The 24,060-nt window shown below is 37.2% G+C and overlaps 1 protein-coding gene across 11 annotated transcripts in view; it reads right to left on the minus strand.

Moving 5' to 3' along the window:
• The window catches only part of LOC136713659 (poly(rC)-binding protein 3), a 180,572-nt gene that overhangs the window by 46,316 nt on the left and 110,196 nt on the right, over positions 1 to 24,060 (minus strand). For 9 of the 11 annotated variants that reach the window (XM_066690842.1, XM_066690844.1, XM_066690843.1 and 6 more), the window contains exon 4: positions 11,151 to 11,246. In XM_066690842.1, coding sequence (XP_066546939.1) covers positions 11,151 to 11,246 — 96 coding nt within the window. Of the gene's footprint in view, positions 1 to 3,395; positions 3,503 to 3,793; positions 4,074 to 11,150; positions 11,247 to 24,060 lie in introns of those variants that run through there. The other 2 variants (XM_066690840.1, XM_066690841.1) reach the window with 2 other exon arrangements.

The following is a 24,060-nucleotide window of genomic DNA, read 5'->3' on the forward strand; positions in this document are numbered from 1 at the left end:
ACTGAATTGCACACACAGAATCTCTAGGCTACCTGCTTTAAATAGCATAGCCTGATCAAGTCATGCTGTGGCCACTCAGTCTACATACACATATTTATTATATATATATAGCACTGTCACCCTCAACCTATTTCGATCCACTGCTGAATGAAGGCCTCCCAAAGATTTTTCCACTTGCTTTGATCTATAGCTTCTCTTTTCCATGTCCTGTTTGTAAAGTTTATGATTTCATCTTCCCATCTTTTATGTGGTCATCTTCTAGGTCTTTTTTCATCTCTTGGGATCCATTTGATAGCTTCCTTTGTCTATCTCTGATCTGTTCTTGCAATGTCTCTGGCCAACATTTTCACTCTTTCAATGATATCACTTATTTTTGTTTCTTCTTGGTTCCATTCATATTTTTTTCATCTCTTGTTCTTATTGGGGAGGCCTTCATCCAGCAGTGGATCGATATAGGCTGATGATGGTGATATATATACAGCTCTGAAAAAAATTAAGAGACCACTTAAGATAAGATTTCTGAACTTAATTTATCTTATTTTTTCCAGAGCTGTATATATATATCCATATTCAATAACCACTGTACAAGGACACAGTGGATACAGGACATAGTAAGGAGCACAGAGAGAGAACCCAAGCGACTATATTCCTTTCCAAATTTATCAATCAGAACCTCAGAGAGGGTGATGGATGGTAAGCATGGGTATTTTCACACTGATCCACAGATTATTTGTCATTCAGCAGAAAAAAAAATTGGGAAACAAAGGAAACACTTGTTTAAGGGTTTTTGTATTTAGACAGAAAAAACATTCTTGTGTGACTAATACTACTAATAATACTACTACTATTTCTATTACTACTAGTTTTTCAAATATTCCTTCATCAATCGAGGTCTTTGTGGGTGTTTGTACTGTGCTGTGGGTATTTTTTGGCCTGCTGTTGGTGTGTGTGTGTGTTTTTTTTCTGAAATCCTCCCAGCTCGTTTCAGCCTGTGGAGTATCTATCAATCAGGGAGAATTACAGCAGGATGTACCACCTGGCAGGAGGCCCATTCTTCCTGGTCTGGTTCATTAAGTAAATGCATTGAACAAACCTTAACATCTCATCTAAATCCTGTAGGCCAGGATTTGCTGGTTAATGCTAAAACCCATATGACCTATTTACTTCTCTCCTTACATATCAATAACCAGGCAGAGCTTAACAATACAAATATATTATAATGACCAGAAGACATATTTACAAAAGCCACATATCTGTATACGTTACATTACGTCTTATTTTTCTGCCTGTCTGTGAATTTTCATGTAACTTAAGATAGAAAATCAATTGTATTAATTCATTTTAGACATAAATGTACACATTAAAAAAAATATTAATTGTATTAAGGAATTCAGATAAGTCTTACACATACACTCACAGTGCCAAGGCTTTGTCAAGTGCTTAGAGCATTAAAAGGCACTATACAAAAATAAAAATGGATGCATATTTAGCTCCCTATATAAGCACTGTCAATTATCACCAATTATAATTTTCTTTTCTCTTTAAATAGATCTGCTCAAACTCATATGACTATATTTGCTTGGCCATCGAACACTAATAACAAAAAACAAGTTAAAAGAGGAGAGCATTGACTAATTTGAATTTGAAATTGATTTTTTGGGTGTTTTATCCTTTCTGAAGCAATGAAACATATTTGGCAGTACTTTCAATGTCGAAATGATCTTGCCTTTAGTCTAGAATAACATTAATGTGAAATGAAAGGCTTGCCTGTATAATGTGAGTGTTTGTTACAGCCCCAGACACACAAAGCGCGCAGAGAAGGCCCTGGTAAGTCTGCTGACATTCTGAACAAAGTAAAGCTCCTTAACACTAAACAGAGATGGCAAATATATATTTTTTAGACTGCCAGCCTTTATTTTACAACAAAAGTGATTGTACGTGTGTTCTTCATAATAAAAGTCTTAATTTCATATTAAATTTGTGTTTAGGTATACATCACTCCAAACCCAGTCATTTCCAAACAAGAGCACGGACTGCAGTATGTAATATTGCATGTCATAAATGTTTTGTATATATGTCATTAATTCACACATTCCTAAAAAAAAACATGGGGGAGACAACAGAATTGTATCTTAGAAAATTCAAAACACAAACGAGATCAACTTCTGCCTAACTTTGAGTACTGTATTCTTTTCAATTAAACACTCAGGAGCTAAATAGAGACATGTAATTATACTGACAGAATAATAAATATCTCTCCTGTTCAAGAATTGTTATTGTCAAAGGCTTGCAATTAGAATCACTCCATGGCGTGCTGTTTTATGTTAAAAATACATACATCATTGACAGTGTATTTTCTTATATTTGATTTCACATTACTTTAAAGAAGGAAATATAATCTCCAAGAATAGTTAGCAGCAAAACAATTACAGCAATAAATTACACAGTATATTTGGTAATAAGTATTTTATAAATACTTTGTATTTCTTTAGCAACATATTCATATTTTCATCAAAGATAAAGTAAAGTTTAAATCAATATAAACCAAGAAACACAATTAAAGCTATCACTGTAGCTATCGGATGCATGTTTCATTAAAAGTTTCAGCCTGATCTTAAAATCCAACGAGCATGCCAGCGACTAGCACCTGATTTCAACAGCACACAAATCCAATTACTTTATTGTATGTATGATGACACACTACAAACTATGTTAAGAGGTAATTCAAAAAGTAATCAACTCCTTCATGTACTACAGACGAACAGACCTACGTTTTACATATTTCACTTTTCTTGGACATCCACACACACTTTTATGAACTCATTCCAAAAACACACAATTCCGACAGCACATACAAACACTAGATATTGACCAATCCAAATGGGTAATAGTCACCTTGCAAGAAACGTGTTGTAAAAGTAAATCTCCCTCAGCTTGAACTATAAAGAGCAAACAACAGCACTTTCATACTTATATGTCATTCTATGGTCAGTTTACAAAATAATATTAATCAAAATACAAACTCACAGGAGAAATAAACTACTTCTAGCTTGTTGAACTTCACTTGCAAATGAGTGAGCAGTGCTAACACAAGCTCAATACAAAATAATGACACACATTATTAATGGTGCTGCAAAGAAACAAAAACTAAAAAAAAAAGTATTTTCCATGCAAGAACCATGATGGAAAACAAACAAATAAGTGGATCACAAGTAATGAACTTGTGATTAAAAATATTGCCAAGCCAAACAATCATCAAATCTGAAGGCAACACAAATCTAAGGCAGGATGAAGACTTCTTAATTCTATGCCAACAACGTTACAAATTCAATGTGAGTCATTAAAAAAAAAAAAAAGAACAAACACAAACAGAAAAACAACACATGTCCACTTACAGTAAGTGGTCTCCAGCAAGTATTCATAAATCTTATAATTATGGAGCATTTCTTATTTCCATGCACAGGAAGGAGTATCAGCAAGTGCTTTTCCAGATAATCTCTCTCTCTCTCTCTCTCTCTCTCTCTCTCTCTCTCCCTCCCTCTATCCTTCTCTCCCCCTCTCCCCCTCTCTCTCACTCATACCCTCTCTCTCTCCCAGCTCCAGGATTCTCTAGAGGAACAAAAAAAGGACTCAGACCCTATCTGAGGTTTGTCTCCCTTGAAATATATCTGTCTATATATATATATATATATATATATATATATATATATATATATATATAATTTATTTATTTATACAGATATAAATATATAAAATGCATATTAGAAGGCACTTTTGTAGTTTTAATACTAACCTTATGGGCCGGTGTGTTTCGTCTTCCACAGTAGTAAATAGTCCCTGCAAATGTTTAGTACAATTTCTTCTGTGTACAGTCCCAGTTAAGTGAGGTCCCCCTATTTGTCAGTTGAATCCACAGTGTGGACAGATGGCCATGAGCCCTAAGCCCTGCTGGAATGAAGCAAGCTTTGCTTTTTTTTTTCCTCCCTAGCTTAGCCCTTGGCAGATAAGCTTGAATCAAGCAAAGTGAGCTCACAGCCCCCTCCACCAATCGGTTCACTTAGTAACACATGAGAGGAGCTTCTGCCCAAAAAATCTGCTTAGTGGAAGGGCCAGAGGGCAGGGCAGCAGCTCTCGCCTTTGCTTTGCTAGACAGTGACTGGGAGCCGCCATAAAATGCGTGTGAACAAAAACCCCTGCTGTGGCTGTGGAAATGACAAGACCAGAAAAAAAAAGAAAAAAGTTTGATTGCGGAATGCATACTGCTTGTCAGAATGAATCAGGCATTATTTATTATTCTACAATGTTTCAGTAAAATAGAAACAATGATTGGAGATTTGTTATTCCATTCTAAAAAAGTCTGTTATAAAAAAGAAGGAAAGAAAACTGTCTTTAAGGGAATTAAAGCAAATCTTTAAATACATCTTGCTTTAAAGGTCATTTGAAATAATAAATAAATACTATACATATAGACATGCATGCATAAACAATTGTAGAATTATATCCTACTGCTTTGCATCCACAATGGCATATACAAGACAAACACACTCCTCTCCCATAGCTTTGTAGGATCCCTGTTCCTACCACCTAATTATTGGGACAGTGACAGCGCATTACATAGTGATTATCATGATTAACAATGTGGCAATGCAGCCGCTTGCTCCTGGAGTCTATAATAAATGCACAGCCTGTTGCTACTCCAAGCTTTTATTCAACTTATCTTTATTTTGCTGTTTAAGTCATTTACGGTCAGCCATCACTTCAATACAACTTTGCCAGCTAGATTTAACAACTAGCCTCCAAACCAAACCGGGGGTAATACATACATTAGTAAACCACCATGCTCAGAAAGATTATTAAACACAAAGTGGAGGTCTTGAAATGGCAACAAGAAGCAGAAGCCAATTCCTCATCCTTGTTACGCCATTTCAATTTGGGTTTCACATATGTTTCCTTCCCACATCTCTTCCCAATGAGCACACACACAAATACACACACACGCACACAAGCACAAATGCACACACAAAACACAACCCTCCCCTCAGCCCGAATTATGCCACAGCCCTGTGAATAAAATGTTGCTTTTCTGGAGATAAAGATGCATTCAGTCAAGCAACTAAATGACTAAATAAATGAATCAGCAGGGCAGAAGTGGCGCATTTAATTACTGCTCAGCGCGAGGAAGGGGGACTAATTATGGGCTCTATGAACCTCATGTCAGGCCTCCCCGAACCATGTGCTGCAATTCTTCTGCATCTATAGTTGTTGTTACCTTTGTGTGTGTGTGTGCGTGTCCGCGTTTGTGCATGTCTGTGGTTTTTCTGGTACACTGAATAAAATGAAGTAAGCGAGAAGGCTGCAGAGATAAAGGATTTGTTGAATTCCTCAGAAGAGAGGGCAGGGCTTTGGCTTTCGAAAAAAGATTGTTGACGAGGTTACAAGTTAAGCTTCTGGCTGTATTTAAGGAAATACACAGATTACCCTTTAATCTCTTTTTTTTCCTTTTTTGCATCACTTTTATTCCAGGCAGATTACTATCGTCCAAGTGATCCCAAGACAAAGCAGTGGAGTCTGTCTTTGACCAAGCATTGTATCAGCATAAGTGCTGTGTGTGTACATACCCCGCTCTGCATGTCTGTGGGCTCAATTTCAATACACTCACAATACTGGAAACAAAGGCAATTCACACAGCAAATTTTACACAATGGGCAGGGGCAATAGAAACACTGAACCAGGAAAGAATCAAAGGCCAAGTTGCACACAAAAAAGCTTACCTAACTTCCATTTTCACAAGTTTAAATTGACAATGAACTGATAAGTCTCATATTGCATTTGTCCAGATGATATTATATTCTGCTGCACATTTGCCCGACGGTTTGGGGCTGAAATACTATTCTGCACTCCTAGATCAGAAACCCAGAAATGAGTTAATTTAGAAAAAGTTCATTCCGATCCAGGCGGCCACGTTCCAGTAGAGCCCTGTACACAATCAAATGGCTGAAGTTCCTGACTGGAGTTTATATACATCTTCTTTGCTTTTCCTATTGAGATTTATTCTGTACATGGTCAAAGCACATACTAAAGCCTGAGGCTGGATTTGGATGTTGTGATAGGATTTGAAAAAAAAAAAAAATCCATCTCTCTAACAATCTCTTTAAATGCTGTTGGGATTAAAGCTTAATGTTTACCCAAAGTACAGCCTCTTCAAATAAAATAAAAAAACAGAATGGACAATGTTTTGCAGACTGGTTCTTATAAGACGAAACACTAACAACAATAATAAAATAATAATAATATAGATAGATGTCTTTTCACATAAACCTTACTTAACCCCACAGATTATATTAGAACAATACAGTGTGTGTGTTTGGTTCCCAGTCCGTATCCATCACATTCAACTTTACAGTGCATCTAATATGGGGCACTAGAGGTTCAATTTACTCCATTACGTGACCCAATTCCCAGATGCCATATAAAACATTACGCAGTAGTGTAAGATATCCCCAAACACAGAACATCTTCATGAGTTATCTGATTCAATTGACAAATCCTGCCCTCTAGTGGGACAACTAAATTCAGAGCAGACCTATTGGTGGTGTCTGCCACTTAATCTGAAATTAGTTATTAACAAAACTGTCATGTGCATGTCTCTGTAAAACCTATTACATTAACTATGGTTTAACATTGTCATGCTAAAGAAGCACATGTATATTCTGTAAAAAAAAACATAACCACAATAAAAATAACCCTGCATTTATTGCAAAACTGGCAATGATCTGTTTTATAAGAAATGCAAGCACATTACAGTTATAACATATGTATATATGGGTTCAATTCCCTATTCAATGCTTGCACATCAGACTATGATATATTAAAAAAAATCATATAAACACAAAAAACTTCTAATGTGATTTCATTGCCTTTCTGTGACTAAAGGGAAATGTTGTATTGCTACCAGTAATTCATGTCCAAATGCAATTCTTCTTTCAGAGATAAGCTCTTGTGAAGGAGTATAAATGGAACGCTGAGGGGGAGGGGGATTTAATGAAAGTTACTGAACTTTCATCTTTATTTCAATTACATGAAAATCTGTATAACTGGAAAACTTACACACAAGATGATGGTGAATAGTCCTGTTATACAGAGAAGACAAACAGCGCTATCCCTGCATTGTTGATCATTGTCAGTAACATGCTATTACATGAACTGGTTTGCTTTAGTCAGGAATACAGTATTATTCTACAAGTCCATATGCACGACTACGGCAATCTTTAGCCCAGATGGTTCAGCACCCTGGACAGCGAATGCAATCAAAAACTTGCAACCAATCCCCGGATCCTCTCTGAATAAGTGTGTGTTTCTCCCAGGCACTCCCCGCTCATCTCATGGCCATGTTATCACACCACCACACAGCTGTATCTAATATAGTTTCATGAGTTTCAAAATATGGGAAAAAAATACATTTATATGTAGTATTTGCACATTTCAAATTGTCTTCAGTTTGTATTAAAGGTTCCATAGAGAAGCCTACTTTAAAGTCAATTCAAAAACTTAAGTCAACACATATTTGTTTTTGTATACTTAAAATAAACTGAATTTTGAAACCTAAAACCTAACCTGTTTTTCATTATTGAATAAAAACCTACAGGACAAATCATATATATATATATATATATATATATATATATATGTATATATATACACTCACCTAAAGGATTATTAGGAACACCTGTTCAATTTCTCATTAATGCAATTATCTAACCAACCAATCACATGGCAGTTGCTTCAATGCATTTAGGGGTGTGGTCCTGGTCAAGACAATCTCCTGAACTCCAAACTGAATGTCTGAATGGGAAAGAAAGGTGATTTAAGCAATTTTGAGCGTGGCATGGTTGTTGGTGCCAGACGGGCCGGTCTGAGTGTTTCACAATCTGCTCAGTTACTGGGATTTTCACGCACAACCATTTCTAGGGTTTACAAAGAATGGTGTGAAAAGGGAAAAACATCCAGTATGCGGCAGTCCTGTGGGCGAAAATGCCTTGTTGATGCTAGAGGTCAGAGGAGAATGGGCCGACTGATTCAAGCTGATAGAAGAGCAACTTTGACTGAAATAACCACTCGTTACAACCGAGGTATTCAGCAAAGCATTTGTGAAGCCACGACACGTACAACCTTGAGGCGGATGGGCTACAACAGCAGAAGACCCCACCGGGTACCACTCATCTCCACTACAAATAGGAAAAAGAGGCTACAATTTGCACAAGCTCACCTAAATTGGACAGTTGAAGACTGGAAAAATGTTGCCTGGTCTGATGAGTCTCGATTTCTGTTGAGACATTCAGATGGTAGAGTCAGAATTTGGCGTAAACAGAATGAGAACATGGATCCATCATGCCTTGTTACCACTGTGCAGGCTGGTGGTGGTGGTGTAATGGTGTGGGGGATGTTTTCTTGGCACACTTTAGGCCCCTTAGTGCCAATTGGGCATCGTTTAAATGCCACGGCCTACCTGAGCATTGTTTCTGACCATGTCCATCCCTTTATGACCACCATGTACCCATCCTCTGATGGCTACTTCCAGCAGGATAATGCACCATGTCACAAAGGTCGAATCATTTCAAATTGGTTTCTTGAACATGACAATGAGTTCACTGTACTAAACTGGCCCCCACAGTCACCAGATCTCAACCCAATAGAGCATCTTTGGGATGTGGTGGAACGGGAGCTTCGTGCCCTGGATGTGCATCCCACAAATCTCCATCAACTGCAAGATGCTATCCTATCAATATGGGCCAACATTTCTAAAGAATGCTTTCAGCACCTTGTTGAATCAATGCCACGTAGAATTAAGGCAGTTCTGAAGGCGAAAGGGGGTCAAACACAGTATTAGTATGGTGTTCCTAATAATCCTTTAGGTGAGTGTATATATATATATATATATATATATATATATATATATTGTAGCTTACAATGTACGTGTATCTGTTTCGCTCAGAAAAAAACCTTTCAGATATCACAGAGGTTATGCACAGCAGCACAGAGCTTAAAGACCACCAACGAACATGTAAGTAAAAGGTGAGTAATGTTTAAAAAAGCTAATGCAGTTATATACCCTTCCCTCAGACTAGAACTGGATAATAACCTGTGCCCTTCTTTCTACAGAGGAATACAAAGACAAAATTCTCCAGATAAATATTCATAGGTTTGCAAAGACCTTTACTTTGTGATGCCAAAGGATGTGGTCATAATTATTCCAAAACAAGGCCTGGTTGAAGCACTTTAGCGAAACACTGGCCTGAAAAGCCTTTTGCGGGCAGCACAACACAGCATGCACTCGGATGAGTGCATATGAACCGTGAACCGTGTGCCGGGTTCGGGCTGGCCATGCTGCTCTGGCTGTGGGTTTGGACATGCTGGCCCGTGTCAGCCAGGGTGGAAGGATTCAAGCTCTCCGACAGACCCCCCACCTCCACGGCTCGGCTGGGTTGAAATATTTTCATTCAATTTACCTGCAGTGCACTCCAGGGAGCATCTCTTTTTCTTTATTAAACAGCAGCTCCTGCAGGTCAATGGAGTTAATTAAATTGCTTTAACCCTCACTCTTATCCCCCACAAATACTCACTTAACTTCCTCCATGCCAGCACAAGTCGTGAACACCAGTAGAGGTGCTTGACCACAGTGAACCAAAGGGAATATATATATATATATATATATATATATATATATATATATATATATATATACATATACACAGAGCATTTAGGTTCTGAGTGGTTTAGGTAGGCGTTTACTCTGATAATGAAGCCAAGCAATCCTGATCACATGATCTTTAAACAGGAAATGAGCAGGTGTATTCTCAGTATAGTTACTGTTACAGAGTTACTGTTCATTTTTTAACATTATGCTCCAATTGGAAATGAAAATGTTGCTTGTAAACCCTTTTGTTTCTTGTGTAGTTGTATAGTGTTTTTTGCTTTTAATCTCTACTATAGCATCCATTCTCTCTCTCCACTGCTTTGAGAACGCATAGAAGCACTGACCTCTGCAGCCCTCCAGTGAGCTTACGCAGCTAACTAGGCTTAGCATTCCATCCTTCACCCATCCCCCCTCTGTATGACTTTGACATGTCGACACACAATTTAACACACCATCGCTGCACCCTACCCAAGTCCATATCACACACACACACACACACAACACACACCTGCCTTCAGTCCTCACTACTGCCTAAAGCATGCCACATGGAAGAGAGTGAATTCCTTTTAAAAATAGCTCATGAGCTTCTATGTGTTTTTGTGATTGTGATTGCTTTCATTTAATGTAATGTATTAAAATGTATTTATCAAGATACAAACAAATCACAGAGATAGCATTAATGGATGATGGAAATGAATCACTCCAACCTACCCTAATAACTGTATTAATTTTGTTACATTTTCCCCACTTCATCAGTAAAGACTTTACGCTTCTCCATGAAGAACACAACAAAAGAGTTCAGCCTCCATCTAATGTAGTGCCATAATAACATTACAGCATCCTTTGTCTTTGGTTAACATTATACAATCCATATCCAGATTCAATAAAATATTGATCAATTGCCAATTACAAACCCAGTTTTTAATTTGAAATTGGCTTTTATTGATTGATTGATTTAAAACCAAATTGATCTCAGTTAATCTCAATTACCCATATAACCATCTAACCTTTTCTGTTAAATTATACATTTTCTGCTTCAGTATATATTTTTCAAATAGCGGTAATATACTAATAATAAAAACTCACCAGTAGGTGGAGCCATTTTTAAATATACCAGCAGTTATCATTAAATTACATTATTTGTTATTTAGCAGACACTCTTATCCAGGGCAACTTACATTTGTACCCATTTATACAGCTGGGCATTATACTGGAGCATTTAAGTGAAGTGCCTTTCTCAGGGGTACAACAGCACTGCCCCACCCGGGATTTAAACGCACAACCTTCCAGTTATGAGGCCCAAGCCCTAACCACTAGTCCACAGTGCTGCCTTTTTTATCGCTTTACACACACAGTTCATATCAGCTCTCGTTCTACTTTCATAATAAGCACTGAGTTACGAACAAGGAAAATAACGCATTTTAGATTCAATTCATAAAGAAGAGCAACAACTCACTGTGTCAGGTTATGCTGCTGGCAAAAAGCCCCCTCTTGTGGATGTCTCTGCAGTTGTCCAGTCCCGTTCACAGCTAGACAGTAGCGTGACTGAATCCTGAAACAGAGGCACACAAAAGCAATTAGTAACAACCCTTACCATAAATGACAAATCAAAAACAAACACACTGCCTATAAAACAGGTTCCTAATAATCAATTATAGCAGAGAGATTATATATATATATTTTTTTTTTACCACAAGATGGAGCATGTGAACCATTCAAGAAAGAGAAAAAAATCATAATCTATGACTAATTTTCATTTCAATTTTCTGATTTAAAATGAAAATCTTCTGCTCCACTACCCATAATGCTGTAGACAAATGACTTCACAGACCTCCATACACATCGGCTGTACATGACATGAACAATGTTTATATCCGCTTATGTCAATATGCCACGGGGTCTCTGGTATTGAATGTTCAGTCCGTCTTTCGTGCTTTGCTACATATATGTTGACTAGAAATAGACAGAGGGGGTAGGTATGAAGGTATGCAATCAATATAACTATTCAATCAATATAACTACTTAAAAAAAATAAACTAATCAAAACTTCAACCCACCAACCAATTGATAATAACAATCCTAGTAGCTGACTGGGTGAGTTTCCAGTCTGTAGATGTAAGAAGCTCTCTGATTGGTAAAAAGTCTCATATAGCTGTTTGGAACCTGCAGGTGCAATACATCAGTATTAAAAAAATATATTTTTATTTTTTTATGAACAAAGGCCTGCAAAGCTCCTCTGTCAGGCTCTTGTCTTCAAAGGATCTTGTTTCCTGAATAATTTAATAATAATGATTAATAATAAGGTATAAACAAATTATTCAAAATGACATGTATAATTTAAACGTTCATCACCTTCTGGATTATTTATCTTGAGCAGCGTGAAGAGAAATTATGAAGTATGCTGAAAAATAGGAATTTACACATTCACATAAAGATGTAAATATGCATCATCAGTTCAAATGACCATGTTCTCAGTTAATTCAGTGACTGATAATGTGGAGGTCTATAAAACCTGCAGGATTGTCAGTAGAATGAATAATAACTTAATTTAGGCAAAAGTCTCTTTCGGATTTCAGATCACATTCTGAGGTGGCTCGGTAAGGATTGTGGATGGCTATTTATTTAATAACACACATCCCGACTCCCCCGGGTCTGCGATGCCACCAGAAGGTCTGAGAATTTGATCCAATTGTTAAATACAACAGTGTCACAGAGACAGCTTTAATATGAAGCAATGCCAGTAATTGTCTACCCTTTTTAATGTCAAAGGCTGTGATGAGTGTAACGCTTTGAGGGTTTTGACAAGTGTCATTTCTAACAAGTTTAACTGAGTCTTATTCAAAGAGTGTTATCTTGTTACAGGGAATAATCACTTTGTTACTGCAGGGGGAAAATCGTTGTAAATCATGTTTGCAAAAGGTGCAAACAATTAACTGAAAACATGCATAAACGGCCATATCCTCATTTTCATTGTGTATCTTTTCTTGATGTCTTTACAGCCCAAATATTTTGATTAAATCTCCTGCATCCCAAATTATGGATTGTTGCAGAGGAAACATAAAAAAATAAAATGTCAATGTGTGACCAATACAACAACCTAGTGCCAACAATATGTTTTGCAATTGATTTATAACTAAATAAACTTGATTAAACTCAATGAATACTGTAATGTATGTAATTGTATGTTTTATTAATAGTTCAAGATGATCACACTGTTCACAATGATATACAATAAGATTTCACTTCATAAATAAATACATTAGGCATCACATTGAATTTATAGTGTTCCTCTTAGATTTCATCAATCTTACTTTTCTATACTAGTGAGAATTCAATTAGCCTCCTTATTTACAATGTTTGATTAAGTTTCAAAAATTAACTGCTCCTTAAATTAAACATGAAGATATGATTTATCGATTTGCACGACGAACACATTATTCTGTCCATTGGAGACTAGAGTAAAGTTATACATCTCCAATAACTGAAATATAATAGGGCTGACTGCATTGATGAACAGGTCAGACTTGGTTCAAGAAGAAGTTGAAGAAGGAGGAGGAAGATAGAAAAATATAGAACGAAGAATGGAGAAGAGAAGGAAAGCAAGAATAAATAAAACCACAGGATGTAGCTACTGTATTCATCAACTCTCAATAACCATAAAGGGCATTCTAACACATTCCCGATTCTTATACCCCGTGAATGAGCAGTGATTATAATATGTGTGAATCAATAGCTACATCATACCATTCCCATGTAACTGCGGTTTGCTGCTGCAGAACTCAGGGACATGGATATATTTAGTCAAGCAGTTCTTACCCAATTGATACATTTAAAAATGTCACATCAACTAATGAAATGTTATGTCAACAATGTTTGGCATGCACTCAATTCAGAGCATGGACTCCTGAGATCAGCTAGAACACAACACCATGTGAAATATGTTATGTTTTTCTTCAGGACTTTATTTCAGAGAAGAACAGTTATAAAATGCAAATCACATGTACAAATTCTCTATAACCTAGAATATATTAACTGAACATTAATATAATGTAATTAACTTGGTAGCAAAATATCTACACATATTATTAACAGCATGTTATTAACTTAAGTCAAATTATTTCTGTGTTTAATTGTAACTAATACATGTATAATTAAGTGTTAATAGCTTAGTTATTATCCATTAATAATGTGCCATTTGTAACCTCTAAAGTGATGTGTTGATGTGATATTTCTTCAAGGATTTACTTCTTCTCATTTCAATGCTTTCTGTTGGAAGATGCTTATTTAAGGTGGATTTTCAAATGAGAATTATAACTAATATTCCCCAGGTATTTACCCTTCCTTTAATTACCTGTGGCTCAACATGGATCAATGCTGGATTTTTTTCTGAAAGGTGATCTTCTATAAATGCTCTTCGTGAAATGTAATTAAGCTTTATTATTTGCATTTCCATCCAATGAATATAATTGTGATAGAGGAGGTGTTAAAAAAACTCATAATATTAATGTATGTGTACTAATGATAATTTAATAATGTGCATTTCCCTGCTATATTTATGAGGAAAAAAATGCCCAACACCTTTCAGCAGAGTTTTAGCTTACTGAATAACATCCTATGCAATCAATCTTCATACAAACCTCTGCCCTGGTTGGTGAACCAGTCTTCGTTTGCTTGAGTCTGAGAAATAACAGGAAGAAACAGTCTAGGGCTGTCTCGTATCCTTAACTGCATTATAAAGAATAACTCTCAATGCAAAATTATACATTATACACGTTTCACTTTATCTTTTTGACCGATCTTTAGGTATAAAAATGATAGGATCTAGGATACACTGCGAAGGAGCTTCACTAAGAATCTCATTGTCAAGCCCTTTCTGGGTTGTTTCTTGGCTCCGATGCATCATTTGTACAGAATGTGTCTCGTACATGACTTTGAAGCAAAACATTCATTAAGAAAGGTGTCGGGGTGGAACACAGTCAGGGGGTTGCATTGTGGAAAGGCTGAGGGTAATTGTTATTTGAGACAACAATGTGTCATCAAAAGATCAGCAAACCCTCCACTCAGAAACTGGTGCATAATAAAGCTTCTGTGGGGGTTTGTGGACTTGCATTCATTACAGGACACATCTAGTAGTATCTTATCCACAGAGAGAAAAATAAATACATGCATTTAAAGTAAAACATTAGTAAAAAATAAGACTTTCTTAGCACCTGCACCTTACAAAGAGGACCTCAGATTTTGGTTCATCTTGAAAAAGTCAGGAAAAATAATAAAACGTGTATTTTTTGTGAATCGACTCACTGTTCAGTTCACCGAAGTGTATTGCAGTACTCCACGTGTCTCGGCCTGTCTCACTGTGCCTTTTTCCCTATCCTTTTCTTATCTCACTCCTTGGAAAGCCAGACGCTTGTAAAATATTATCAGCCTCCTCAAAAGAAGTTTGCACTGATAAGACTTGCACAGCATTTACTTCTGTTGGGGATCCAGTTAATACTTTAAAAGATGTCCATTTAAGTAACTTCGTTTTATGCAGTAGTAAAACCCTAATTAGCTACATGCAACCTGATCTTAACAAGAGTGTGTGTCCAAGACAGAAATTACTTTCAGATTTTTATCTTGAATGCTCTTGCTTTTCATTGTTTGCAGAGCTACTAAAAAAAAGAAGATAGCCATTCAGCGAGGAGTAATTGTGATGAGGGTTTGACTTCATCTCATTATTCCTCAGACTCTAATAGTCTGAGCAATTCCTTTGTGCTTAAAGTCCCACAACATTCAAGATGTATTTAAACAGAGTACAAAGTCTCAGAGTCATGTGTAATCAATGCTGTTCAAACACTGTTGTTATGAATCCCGCTTTGGCCTTAACTATGATAGATTATATACATATCTTATTTAAATGGATGCAGGAATGGGAAACAAGTGAGTGTTAGATATGGAAAGCTGAATCGATGCATTGATTCCAAAACTGTAAGACATAGATGCCTAGATAGCATGGAAATAAATAGGTGTGTAAGACAGACTTTTTTGTGTCCAGCACAGGGAAGTATAATTTGTATCTTAACCAACATATATTGTCTTCCCACTGATAGTTCAAAAATTGTGCTCTTGCAAAGAATATATAAATATGTATTTCATGAACATCCATCAACAAGATGAAGCTAAATCTAAGTGGAAGCCACCATTCTCATGATAGTAGTACAATTCAATTCTTGTTATGAAAATTAAATTCATCCTAAATCTTGATCTTATTCCACAAATTTGGGATTTGGTGCCTGACACCCAAAAGCTTTGACTCTAGCCTTAATTAAAAGCCTTCCCTCTGAGCTCCTCGCCCAAGATTGAGAACGATCTTTACCCGACCTCCCTAGCTTGCTCTGAGCCAATATTTCATTTCCATGCAAATCAAAATTAGACAAGGATATCCAGTGAAATTTAATTGAATGACAGCCCGAGTTCATTAATCCATTTCCACCTGATTCTTGAGGCTGACTCTCAGTGGACCACCAATTGAAGCACTCACTCAAGAAACCGGGCTTCACAAAGACCACCAGTTTGCAGACGGAGACAACATTTATTTTTGTTTTTTTTGTGCAATGATAAAAGCGGTGGCAAATTAATATGTCATGGGTTCAAACTTTTTAAGGGTTCGTTAATACATCATTATGAGTAATCTTTAGAAGAATGTACACCCATTACAAATAAATAAAACTACACATAGCTATAATGCAGCCTGGGTTCCAACCACATTTGTCTAATAAAAGCCTTGAGGGATTGAGGTCTCCGTTTCCAGATATGGTTTGTGCTCCGCAAAGACCCAGGGATCAGGGCTTCTTTAACTTTCTTTTTGGGAGGGATTAGCAGTCCACGGCTTGTAGTTTGAGCTTGCAATTTAGCAAGTGCCACTTACAACTCCGCTTCAGTGTTTTCTTTTACGATTGCCTGAGTGGCGGCCATGGAGCCGTGGATTCATTAAGTGCCGGGGATATAGCCTGTCCGTGTACGAGTGCCTGGCTGTAATAGCCCTGTCCGTTTCAGCGCGGCGTTCATCCCCGGTATATAGTGTGAGTGCTCAGAACTCCCCGCAGAGAGAGGAGCCATTAGGAGGCAGACAGACCCTCACAATTTATCAGGGCTTGTGTTTTTCCTTATTCTTCCTCATCACCTGCTCAAGCCTGACAGCCGGGATGGTAATGTTCATTTCGGCTGCTCGGCCACAAGGATTGGATTTGTAACCTAACTGCTGAGCTGTCAGCTTCATTGCAGGCCACATTTTATTTCAATAAAACCCAAGTGGCAAGACGGCTTCTAGTAAATTTCATCAGCAAGCCTAAGAAAGTGGCTAAGTGAATCCATTACTGCACATATTAGCAGTGGATCTATGAATTGGTTTAATGCAGCAGGGTTAGCTTATCCAAGCACAACCTAAGCACTCATGAAAGGGTAGCAAACAGGGTGAGGGGATAAATTAGAAAACGACCAATTAATTAGTTTCTTATTTATTATTTAATCTCCTTCTGACGGGGCCTACAAAGATATTTACTGTTATTTATTTTCTAAAGGGCTTTAAAACATCCTTCACTTACAAAGTCCAATAATATACAGTTATCTCTTTAAGACCACTTTGCCTCTCTTGGCGGGAGGCATTTCTTCCCTCCGTGCTCACATTGCTCTCTGCCTGCAGCGAAGCCCAAATCAGAAGCCTGAACGGAGCTAGATTCCTAAACTTCAGCCTTCAAACACCGCTCACACACTCATAGCTTCAATAACACTGCGTACACTTGTAGTGCTCCACAGCGGAGAGAGTGTACTTAAAAATAAATAGTTGAGCGTACATATTTGATTTTATTGAATTATTACATATGAAATGTTAAAACCGAGGTCAGAAATGAGTTTGGTTTTGTTTCTAATGTTTTGTGATGATAAGAAGAGCACTATAGGTTATAAAGCATTTGACTTAAATCGCCCTGGGGTTCTGCTCAATTCAATCACATTCAATTCAAACCTCCTTCCACCTGTGAGAATAGCAACTCAAATACTGCGTGCGTTCCACACACAGTCCCACACACTGCCCATCCAAGAGCTGCCACTATGCATAGAGAGAGATATAAATAGACAGATAGATAGATAGATAGATAGATAGATAGATAGATAGATAGGTAGAGAGAGAGAGAGAGAGAGAGAGAGAGAGAGAGAGAAAGAAAGGTATATAGATATAGACAGCAGCTGCTCCTGGGTGCTTGAGTAATGTTGCCCTGATGCGTTTGATGCTGCTTTAGAAATTAAAATCAAAACTGTATTATGAGGATTTGCAATGATCTAATGATTAACAGCTAGCCCTAAAGAAGGAGATGTAGGTGGAGGAGGAGGGAGAAGGGAAGAACAAAAGAAAAAGGAAAGAATATTCTAGCGCACTGTGTATTAATGAGGTCAGGCAAATAAATATATATATATTGTATTATGTAATGTGACATAGTGATAATCAACAAAAAAAAAAAAAAGGAAACTGAAATCTACCAAATCCATTAGAGGGATCTGATCTTTGTCGCAATGAAGCCTACATACATGTGACACCAGCCACAGGCTTAAGGGAGGCTTTGAAGGCCGATGGAAAAACCAGAATGGCTTAGCCTGCAAACGTGGTCTTATCAGTTTGCTACTAACACACCTCGGAGGACAGAAGTTAAAACACATTTTCTCAGGCTACACAGACTTTAAGGGAAGCTGTAAGACTTAGACCCGAAGATATAATCACGGCTAGTTGTTAGTAAGATAAGAGAAAACATTTCATCGCTTTTTGCTTCAGAAAATTATTTGATAACAGCGTGTCTTTTAAAATGTGCAGAAATATATCTGGAAAGCACACTGCTTTGAGGGAGTGTTTGGTAAACACTTATGGCATGGCAAAGTAATTTATTTCACATTGCTCTTTTAAGTATGAAAGGGAAATTAGCAATGAAATGTGCTCTTCAGAATGTGCTGATGATGTCATTTATGGGAGTGGCTTCTGTCAATATGTTAAACTTCAACAGCGTGTTCATTCAATGCAGTAGCACACTAAGGTTAAACTAGAATTGCATTGTGAATCTAGTACACTTAAAGAGATTATTTCATTATTGGTTATTAGATAAATGAGACGAATATCTCGCTAATAGGCAGTTCCTCAAGAGTGCAAGTTATAAGAAAGGTAGTGTACAGCAACAGTGTGGACGGCCGATGCTGGAGGCTTAGCTCTGAGAGATTTCAGATGGAGGATGAAGAAGGGCCAAAATGTCCTGTGGTTATCGCTGAAACACAGTTCAGAGAGCCGTCCAGGGATCACTGCACAGTTTATATACATCTCATTGATCTCTAACGTCTTGCATGATCTGTCTTCCCACTGTGCTATCTGCTCGCTCCAGCAAACATTCCCTCCCAATGCTCAGCGGTAGGAAGAATATTTCCCTGAAGGAGAAGTACAACGGGGGCATGGCCCTAATTCCACCACGGCCAAGCGATCCCAACCCCACTGGGAATGCGAGGTCTGAATTTGACTAATCCCTAAAGAAAACACTTCAGTTAAGGTTTGCTCATACAGTGTGTGAGGAGGTGTCTGCCTGGTGAAAGTATCTTCTCAGTGTCACACACGATTAATAAAGAAGATGGGTTACCTGATTGTGCTGCTCAAGTATACTGTGTATGTTTAAAACCACAGGGATGTTTTGTTTTCTTGAATACAAAATATGTGCTATAGTGCCCTGAAGTTCGAACAGCATGCTGAATACTCAGTGGTTCACCCTGACGCTGGGCTATCGTGCTCAGATTGTAAGTCTTTAATTATTTTTTCTCCAGTATTTAAATATATTAGGATGTGACATTTTATTCACCAAAGAGTATGTTTGCCTGCTTCTCCTCCCTGCACTGTGAAATGAGCACATTATCTCGAGCACATCATTTTACATTACATTATCCAAATTCGTCTTTCGATAGTTTCGTGTCAGCTTCCGCCATTTGAGTGGATGAGAAATAAACATGTGAAATTGCGCACGTCACAGTCAGACCAATCCATGACACACACGTAATTAAAACATTAACTGTGTGAAGATATTTCCAGCATATCCCTATATCAGCAGCACTAGTCAATATGTCACCAACATTTGAAACTATCAACCTGTGTGTTTAAACTACAACACCAATTGACATTATCAGTAATGGCCTTTGTTTTTTCTAATCATGGCTGATTTCAACAATGTAAAACGCCTGAGTAAAAAAGCTTTTCATCAGGTTTGTTTCGATCCAGTCAGCGGTACAGTCATTAAGGCTCACATGGAAGTGTTGTGTGCTAATATATGCAGTGGCGTAATCTAGTTGCTGGAATTAAAACTCAACTCCCAAGTTCCTCGGCTATGTCCTCCCTGTTTCTCAGTTCAAATACAGGTACCTCAGTGTACCACCGCATTCGCAGATCAAAGAGAATCTGGATCCGGGAGATAAATTAAGATCACTTCTGCCTCGTTATTCCGGGACCCGGTTCTCCATCTCCCATGCCATCTGCCAGCTTTTGACAGCATCAAGCTGCTGCATCTGGAAATTCTCTGGATACACTATCCTTCTCCAATGGTTATTATTCCGAAACAAATTAATAATTGCTATTTGCTTTTGTATCGCTAAAACTGCAGTGATACATCATTACCCAATAATATTACTGCTCAATTAGAAACCTCTAAATCTCTTTTTCCTCTCTCGCTCTCTCTCTCTCTCTCTCTCTTTATCTCTCTCTATCTGTGTGTGTGTGACAGTTGAGTCTTGTACTCTTGACTTTAAAACAGCAGGAAAGTACAGTCATATCTGTAGTTCCTATTAGAGATCACACTGCCAGTCATTTTTAAATTTTCTTTTTTTTTTTATAACTTTTTTATGCAGTTAGATGTTGTTGATTTCAGATCTCCATTGATAATTCTCCACTTGTGTTTTTGTGTTTTTAGATTCATGGAAAAATTACAGATTCGAAGAGGGTTAATAGAGTCTTCTCATTATGCTATTGTTGGCCATAAATAATCATATGAATAGGCTCCTCTTACCTACACTGTAACTAATGTTCCCTGTAGCAACTAATAATGTAATAACTACTTTAATGACATTTGTTTTACCCAGTTAATAATGTAATAAATTATTACATTATGTGCTAAAACTAATTATGTTTTTCGCTCAGCAATTGTATTACATTATTGGCAGTTATTACATTATTAGTTGCTACACTCCCTAATTGTTAAACAATACAGGAAAGGTACAAAGTAAACAGTTTGATCTTTAGTGATCTTTACAGTGACAAACCTCCTTTGTGTTAAATGCACACATATATCTTTAAAAAATATACGCAATAAATAGTAATAAAACTGAAATGGAATTTAAGCCTCAATTGGGAAAGATACACAGTTTTTTCAACAATATAGTGAGAACCCTTACTGATACTTAAATGTCCTATTAAAGAAACGTATCTGAATAATTGACTTGTTCTTTCTGATGTGAACACAAAAATAATATCTTCTCTCCCATACAAAATATCAAAGAAAAGACAATCAATGAGAAATAACCCAAGGAAGATTGCACAAGGAAGAGAAAACAACATTATGTCAATATTGTAAATATTGAACTGTTTTCATTTCCTTTCTGGGAATTCTTATTTTGGCCGATTATAATACTGCCATTCACAGCGACTGACAGCTCTCAACTTGTAGCGCTTAACTCAAATATGCTGCATTCTGCTTTTATCTCTTTTTGACTGACTGGTCGTATCTACATTCAATAGGATCCTGTCTAAAATTAAAAATAATAATATAAAAGAAGATCTGGGAGATTTTTCTTATGAAGACCAGATTGCCCACTTTTAATATCTGACAGAGGTAGTGTGAGTCAGGTTCAATGATCACGGTCTCTCTCTCTCTCTCTCTCTCTCTCTCTCTCTCTCTCTCTCTCTCTCTCTCTCTCTCTCTCTCTCTCTCCTCCCCCTTAAGGAATAGTATTTTCATACACCAAATAAAAGGAATATAGGGTGCTTGTTATTTGAATTTGATGATCACAAATATGTAATGTGTAAATTTCAAGGATAATTTTGTAAATCGGCACAAGGTTGACAGATGGTTCTGTTAAATATAACAAGTTTTATTTTTAAAACTTTAAAATACCATATGACAAATGTTTAATTTCTAAACAGACAGCCCACAACATGCAAAATCTGATATGTTTAGGATCTTTTTCATTCCGTAAACTGCTTAAGGTCTGACTCAAATTCAAAAGATGTATATTGTGTTTTCATGATTAGGAATACTCTTGCCTGCTTCTTCAGTCTAGCATTTAAAGTATGTGACTTAAACACCAATCTCCAATGTTGGCACGTGTTCTGGGTTATTGGAATCCACATTCAGGAAACCTCTGCTTTACAACTTTTATAAAAAGTACACTTTAAGTCTGTCCTTGGTGGTCCATTAATCCACCAACACAGAATGACTTCTCGCTTGGGATCTTTCTGTACATCAGTATATCTTTGTGCACCAATGAATCAATCAGACCACTTAAACCAATAACATATAGGCACCAATAGCCAAAATTATATGATTTGCACTGCACATAACACAGTAATGCTACTACTACTACTACTGCTACTACTACTACTACTACTACTACTAATAATAATAATAATAATAATAATAATAATAATAATAATTAATATTATCATTATTATTTTAATAATAAATAATTCATAGCAATTATAGTGAGAAGAGTAGCAGTGGGATGAAAGCTCTACAATAGATATTTAGTAACCCATAGTTCTATACAATTTCTAACCATATCTAAAACAATACAAAAGGCAAAAACAGTTTCAGGATTACATGACAAATGCCTGAACTGGGGGGCTGGCACAGATGCCTCAGATCCAGACAAGGGAAACTGGATCCCGGCAGCTGGGCTGTTCCCCACACATACCCCTACTGGGACAGGAGGACAGAACCGTCCGACATACCAGAAGAAACACAGTGATCAGTGGCTCTTTACACAGAACTGAGAAGGTACTGGAGGGAGAAGGCGCTCTCCCTGCTCAGCATCATCTAACAGGCAAACTTTCTACTGAGATGTTTTGTATTAATAACAACGGTAACACTTTACATTACGTGTCCCTAATTACTGTGTATTTACACTGTAATTACTTGGTAACTACCAGTGTAATTATGCCTATTTACACTGTATTTACACTGTTACCCTAACACAGTATAGGCATTGTAACCATGCACAATTACACTTTACATTTAGTGTCCCTAATTACTGTATATTTACTTGGAAACTACCAGTGTAATTATGCCTATTTGCACTGTAAATGCACTGTATGTAAATACACATTAATTAGGGAAACTTAATGTAAAGTGTTACCATAACAATAATAATAATCACTCACACACCACACCAAAAAAATGAATTGACAAGCAATTCACATGTAATGTGTGGTGTGTGATGTGATACCCTAGTGTATGGAGGTATATTGTTGTTGGATGTTTTATCTGCCAACACCACTCCCAAAAAAAAAAAATCCAAGCATAAATTCCTGAAAACTGTGTTTTGTTCCCTTCAATTTCTTGTTTACAAAAATAGTTTGTGAAGAAAGTCATGCAGCGGAGGAAATTAAGCCGAGGCATTGACCCACTTCCGATACATATCAAGCCTTTAAAGCTACAATAATAACTGCAATGCATCTCCCCAATTCGGTGTTGCCTTTCACAGAGTAGCAGACCAGGGATATTTACAAATAACAAATGCAACGTGGGAAATTTGAATTTGATTTTTCAATGCAATTACCTTTGCAGAAATAAGAGTGAAGAGGAAATGATATACTTTCTGTAACCCTTCTGTGATTTAAATTTCACCATGCTGTTCTGTGCTTTACCTTACTGCTTGAAAATGTTCTCTTTAACTTCTGTCGAGGTTACATCTCCTTCTGAGACAAGGAAATCAGCTCAAATATAGAACTGATACGGCACGTCTGGGGCAAAAACTGCACGCAGCAGGTGGAGGTCAGGAGCTGAAGTGTCTGAGTGTTTGGTGCTCAGTGTGTCACCTCTCCCCATCAACAGAAAGGCCATGAGAAGCCATGTGATCCCTTTATCGCCCTCCGGGGAGTGCACAGTCTTCAGGTGTGAAGACAGGACTATTTGAGAGCGAAGTAAAGGGCTGCTATTTAAAGCCTTCTGCAGTCAGTTTCCTTTCACAGACGTCAGAAGGCATCGGTGGCTTGCAATATTAAAGGCTTATGTAAATAGTTCGGAGCAGCTGAGCTCCAACCACCAGTCTCACCAACCACACTGTTCACGTCACCACGTTGTGTTTCAGGTGAGATGCTG

This window comes from Amia ocellicauda, chromosome 18, assembly GCF_036373705.1.
Source record: "Amia ocellicauda isolate fAmiCal2 chromosome 18, fAmiCal2.hap1, whole genome shotgun sequence".
Classification (NCBI taxonomy): Eukaryota; Metazoa; Chordata; class Actinopteri; order Amiiformes; family Amiidae; genus Amia; species Amia ocellicauda.